Source organism: Cynara cardunculus, unplaced genomic scaffold (genome assembly GCF_001531365.2).
Source record: "Cynara cardunculus var. scolymus isolate 2C unplaced genomic scaffold, CcrdV1 Un_Scaffold_1172, whole genome shotgun sequence".
Classification (NCBI taxonomy): domain Eukaryota; kingdom Viridiplantae; phylum Streptophyta; class Magnoliopsida; order Asterales; family Asteraceae; genus Cynara; species Cynara cardunculus.
Genome location: NW_020200693.1, coordinates 47,428 through 52,975, shown reverse-complemented (window position 1 = coordinate 52,975; position 5,548 = coordinate 47,428). Strand labels below are relative to the sequence as shown.

General features: G+C 35.2%; 1 protein-coding gene across 1 annotated transcript; it reads left to right on the top strand.

The window, feature by feature from the left end:
- Positions 1-941: 941 nt before the first annotated feature.
- On the top strand, positions 942-5,256 carry LOC112502268 (O-acyltransferase WSD1-like). The gene is made up of 7 exons (XM_025106136.1): positions 942-1,187; positions 2,146-2,706; positions 3,835-3,901; positions 4,226-4,317; positions 4,565-4,771; positions 4,849-4,986; positions 5,113-5,256. The coding sequence occupies exons 1-7, from the start codon at positions 942-944 to the stop codon at positions 5,254-5,256; spliced, it is 1,455 nt and encodes a 484-aa protein (XP_024961904.1).
- Positions 5,257-5,548: the final 292 nt, after the last annotated feature.

The window sequence follows — 5,548 nt, the reverse complement described above, 5'->3', positions numbered from 1 at the left end:
TTAAATAATATATATATATATATATATATATATATATTAAAAGAACAACCAATAATTATAAGGTGTATTCATATATCAAAGATAATATTGATTCTTATTAGTTTAATATATAAATGTGATCATCGACTCATTTAACTAACTTCAATAATTTTAAAAAGGATTATTCTCATAATGCAACACATGGTGTCAAACACTAGTTTTATATTAATGAAAAACATTCATGGAATTTCTTTTTTCGTACTTACCGAGGGCCACTACAAGAAAAGTGAGCTTTGACGATGCGCCTTTTAGCGATGACATGTTTCTGCCACAAGTCATAGCAACAGCGTGTTGTTATATACTCTTTTTGATGATAAATGGACTTTTAGCGACAAAAAAAGTCATTGCTAAAAGACTTGTTTCTTGCGGTGGGCCATGTTTTTACGTTCGCCCAGGACCTATAAAATGTCAGGAACGGGCCTGCCACCACTGTCCTCAACTTATGGATTACATCCACCACCCCCACCCATCCCGCCATTGTCCCCACCTTTCCGACTGTATCCACCACCACCGCCACCCATCCCACGACGGTCACAACCTTTCCCTCTCCCTTCTCCACTTCCGTGTGATGTTGCAAGTCTTCCACGCTCCTTTTTAGAGTTATCGACTGTAAAGAAACCCACTCTTAATTTCTTGATAACTAAACTAAACGAGTTCAATATATCATACGTATGGATATAAAGGGTATTTTTGTCCATTTAGCAAGATTTGGTACAAATGGCATTAAGTTTTAAACTTTAATTCTATGATGGTCCATTTGATATATTTTGCAAACTTTAATTGCCTTCAATTATTACTATTATAATGTTAGGGTTCATGCAATTGTGTGCTTGCATTCTTATGCATATAAATCCCTTGCGTGAATTCGTAGCATTCTACAAAATCTTATTGAATCGTCAAAGATGAAGTGCAAAACACCAAGTTTGAACCCTCTTCGGATCCAACCGACACAAGATCGTAACGAACGATTCGAGGAAGAAGAAGTCCATGAACAGCCATTGAGTCCTGTGTCTAGGTTGTTTCATGAACCTGGTGCTAATGTCCACATTATCACCATCATCGGTATGAAAACCCTAATCAATCCGGATGTTTTCAAAGCCAATTTGGTTCATTTGCTCCGTAAAAATCACCGCTTCTCAAGTTTACAGGTAGCTATTCGCTCTACTTAAATGCTTCAAGCACAACAAACCACTATATACACTACAACAAAATTGAGTTTATAGGACACCCTCAATCTCTAAGTGTCCCAATAGACCTCTTTATAAGACTTGATTTATAGGACCAAAATATAAAGTGTCCTATCTAAAAGGTGATGTAATAAGTTTATTTGACGCTTTTGGGCGTCTTAACAAGTTTTTTAGGACATTTTTAATACAAAGTGTCGCATTAGCAACTTTATAAGACACTTTTGAGAAAGTGTCCTATAAACTCATTTTTTATAGGACACTTGTTTTTATTGGACAACTTTTCAAATATTGTCATACAAAGTTGAGAATGGGACACTGTATATTAAAAGTGTCCTAAAAAACTTATTACGACATCAAAAAACGTTATATAAACTTATTACAACATTTTTATATATGACACTTTATTTTTTTAGTCTCATAAATTAAGTCCTATAAAGAGGTTTATTATGACACTTAGAATTTGAGAGTGTCCTATAAACCCGATTTTATTGTAGTGATATGTAGGAACCTGGAGTCCTTTATATATAGGAACCTTTATATCTCTCTATAATGGCTCTTTTAGAGAGATTCAATGGGATTCATCGTATCCTAACATGGTATTAAAGCCGGAGTCTAATCTCTATTAATTTGAAGGATGTATCAGCATCAGGGGCGGATCTAGCCTTAAGGACTGGGGGCAAAGGCCCCAGTCAAAGACCAAAAACATTTGTTGATTAGCTTAAATTTTCTATTTTTATCCTTGTCTTACATTGTTCCCCTCAGTCCCATATGGCCATATGCTTGCCTCCTCCAAGTCCCATCGAACGTGCCCCCACCCCATTAATTTCCTGGATCCGCCACTGATCAGCATAGTGTTTTTTTGCCAGTAATTAATTAGGTTTCTCATGTCTTTCTAATTTTAATTACTTGTTTGTTACAGGTTTTGGACAAAGAAAATGGGAAAATGACATGGGTTCCAACACAAGTGAACTTAGATGACCATGTTGCTGTTCCAAAACTTGATCCAAACATGGAGTCAGGAGACAAGTTTGTGGAAGATTACATCTCAAACCTAAGTAAATCCCATATCGACTACTCGAAACCCTTATGGGATATACACATCCTCAACACGAAGACGTTAGATGCACACGGCACGTGCGTCTTTCGCACTCATCACTCGCTTGGTGATGGCATTTCTTTGATCAATCTCTTGCTCGCTTGTAGTCGCAAGGCCTCAGATCCTGAGGCCTTGCCTACGCTTCCCGGATCCAATAAATCTGGTCGACAAGTTCGACTAGTTACTGATTTAAGATCCCTATTTATGGTCATTTGGAACACGATTGTCGCACTTGTGGTGTTCATCTCGACTGTGTTGTTTGATCTAAAAGACACAAAAACACCAGTAACAGGCTATGCAGGCATGGAGGGTAAGCCTCGTCGCTTTGTCTTTACACGTGTTAGCTTTGATGATATAAAGTTGGTGAAAAAAGCTTTGGATGTGGTAAGTTAGTTTTTACTTTGAGTTTTTTGATTACTTCATATTTTTGGTATCATATTTTCAGTTATGCAAATGTGATGGGTTGCATTTGAAATATCTCAATTTATTGGGTTGCATTGGTTATACAAATGTGATAGGTTGCATTTGAAACAAATTCTCTCTCTTTCTCTCTCTCTCTCTCTCTCTCTCTCTCTCTCTCTCTATATATATATATATATATATATATATAAAGAGAGAGAGAGAGAGAGGGGGGGGGAGGATTAGATTACAAACCGTCTGATTCGTGATAACTATGCAAACCACTCTCGACCAATAGAAAATTTCGGTTTTTTATTCTTTAATTTTAATAAGTAAGGGTATAATTGTCATTTTACTGTATAATGGTTAATATTGGAAATGATTTAATTGTTTTTAAATATGGAAACGTGAATATAGAAAACGTTTATATGGAAGGTGTAAATGAATTGTTTTTAAATATAATGTTGGAAATGATTTAATTATTTTCTAAATATGGAAAGGTAAATATAGAAATCGTTTATATGGAAGGTGTAAATCAATTGTTTTTAAATATAAAAACGGTGAAACAGTGAAATAGTTGCATACAATGAAGATGGCAGATTAATACAGTTTTATAATGTGAAACAGATTCATACAGTGAACCAGATTCACACGTGTGAATAAATACTGTGAAACAGATTCATACAATGAAGAAATACATTTTCATCTAGTTAAGAAATACAGATTAATACAGTGAACCAGATTCATACAGTGATGAAATAATGTTTTTCATACAGTTAATTAGTTGCATACAGTGATGAAATATAGTTTCATACAGTGAAACAGATTCATATCTGTGATTTGCCGATTTTTCCCTTTTTTTTAATAAAAAATTGAACTTTTTTAATTTCCTAATATAAAACTATTTAATTTTGACCACTGATCAAGAAAATAGATGAATGAGATTGGTTTGTAAGGCTTTCACAAATGAAGATGGTTTACAATTGATCGCTCTTTCTCTCTCTCTCTCTCTCTCTCTCTCTCTATATATATATATATATATATATATAACCAAAGAGTCATCGCGATGCTCCTTAATTCGAATCCAACCATTTTATGGTACTGATTTTGTAGAAGGTAAACGACGTAGTACTTGGAGTCATAAAAGCTGGCTTATACCGCTATCTAAACCGGAGATATGGTGAGCCTTTTTAGCCTATATATTCAATAGATGCAGGTTCATTTGAAAACCGTAAATATTTTGAGAACCAACGATTCTTCAATTATTCATAAAGAATATTATGATGTCTATATATTAATGATGATAATATGAATAATGAAAATGCATCGTATCGTATGCATAACAAATAAACATTCATGAATATTTCAGGATTACTCGTTGTGTGAATAATTCATGAAATAATTGGTTTAGAGCAAGTTCTCAAAATATTTACGTAAAGTTCCTAAATGAACTTTCCTCATATTTAACGATAGATGCAATAAGTTGGTTTCATGACACATGTAGGAGCAATCGAGAACAATGACAATCATGTTCCTGAGGACATTCGCCTTCACGCAACGCTTTCCTTCAACATGCGACCCTCTACAATGATCGATGTGAGTGTAGCTTCTATCTTGTTATAGACCGACATTGTATCAAAGCTAATTAATATCTACCATTCTTATAAGGACTCGACACTATGTGATCACAATCTGTGTCCATCTAACCTTCGTCGTTGGAGAGCGTGTGTTAATTAAAATCCACATCAACTAGACTTGAACCATTTATTCTCAGTACATATTGCACTCTCCTCGATGGACTTTTTGAAGAGTAATCTAATGGAGTTTCACTTACTGATTATAGTTTTCCAGTACTGATACGACTAGAGGACATGGAGCACTGGGAAACAAGATCGCTTACGTATTACTTCCATTCAGCATCAAACATAACCAAGATTCGTTAGATTATGTGCGAGAAGTGAAGACCGACATGGAACGAAAGAAAGCTTCTATAGAGCCGTTATGCACTTCATTCATTGCTCATTTGGTCATGAAGTTGTTTGGTACTAAGGTAATTAAACTGGTACCAAACACTACTAGAATACTGGGTATTTCTGGCAAGAAAAATGACTAATAATTAATATACAGTTTGCAGGAAAAATGAAACACAGAGTTTACGCCAACACAACGTTTTCCTTCTCCAATGTTCCTGGACCTCAGGAACAAATCTCCTTTCTTGGGCATGAAGTTAACTACATTGCTCCCGGTTGTTACGGCCAACCAATGGTCAGATCGAAAATCCTTATTTATACAGATAAAAATTTGTTGTCCCAAAATTCACCCTTCCTGTTTCACTGAACATCTGAAATGAACGATACCGATTTCTAATTAACGAATGTTGTATACATGCAGGGCTTAATGATTTGTGTGTTGAGTTACGGGGACAAAGTGACATTTTCGATATCGGTTGAAGAAGAAACCATACCTGACCCTCAAAATTTGTGTGATGATCTTCAACAATCCCTCCACCTTATCAAGTCTTCCCTAGTTGGATAATATATATATATATATATATATATATATATATATATATACTAACTATGGTGGTTAGTGGCGCATCTAGAACTTGTGGTAAATGGAGCCATACTTTTAAATAATGTAATATAAAATAAAAAGTTGGGCCATCATCAGTAGTTTCAAAATATATATGGTTGCACACAACAAAATGATATGGTGATACCTTCACGACCCTATTATTCTTACACTACAACGGATAAATGAAGCGGTAGCATGTGCCACCATATGCTACAGAGTGGTCGGGTCCGCCCGGTCGGATATACCCTTTACG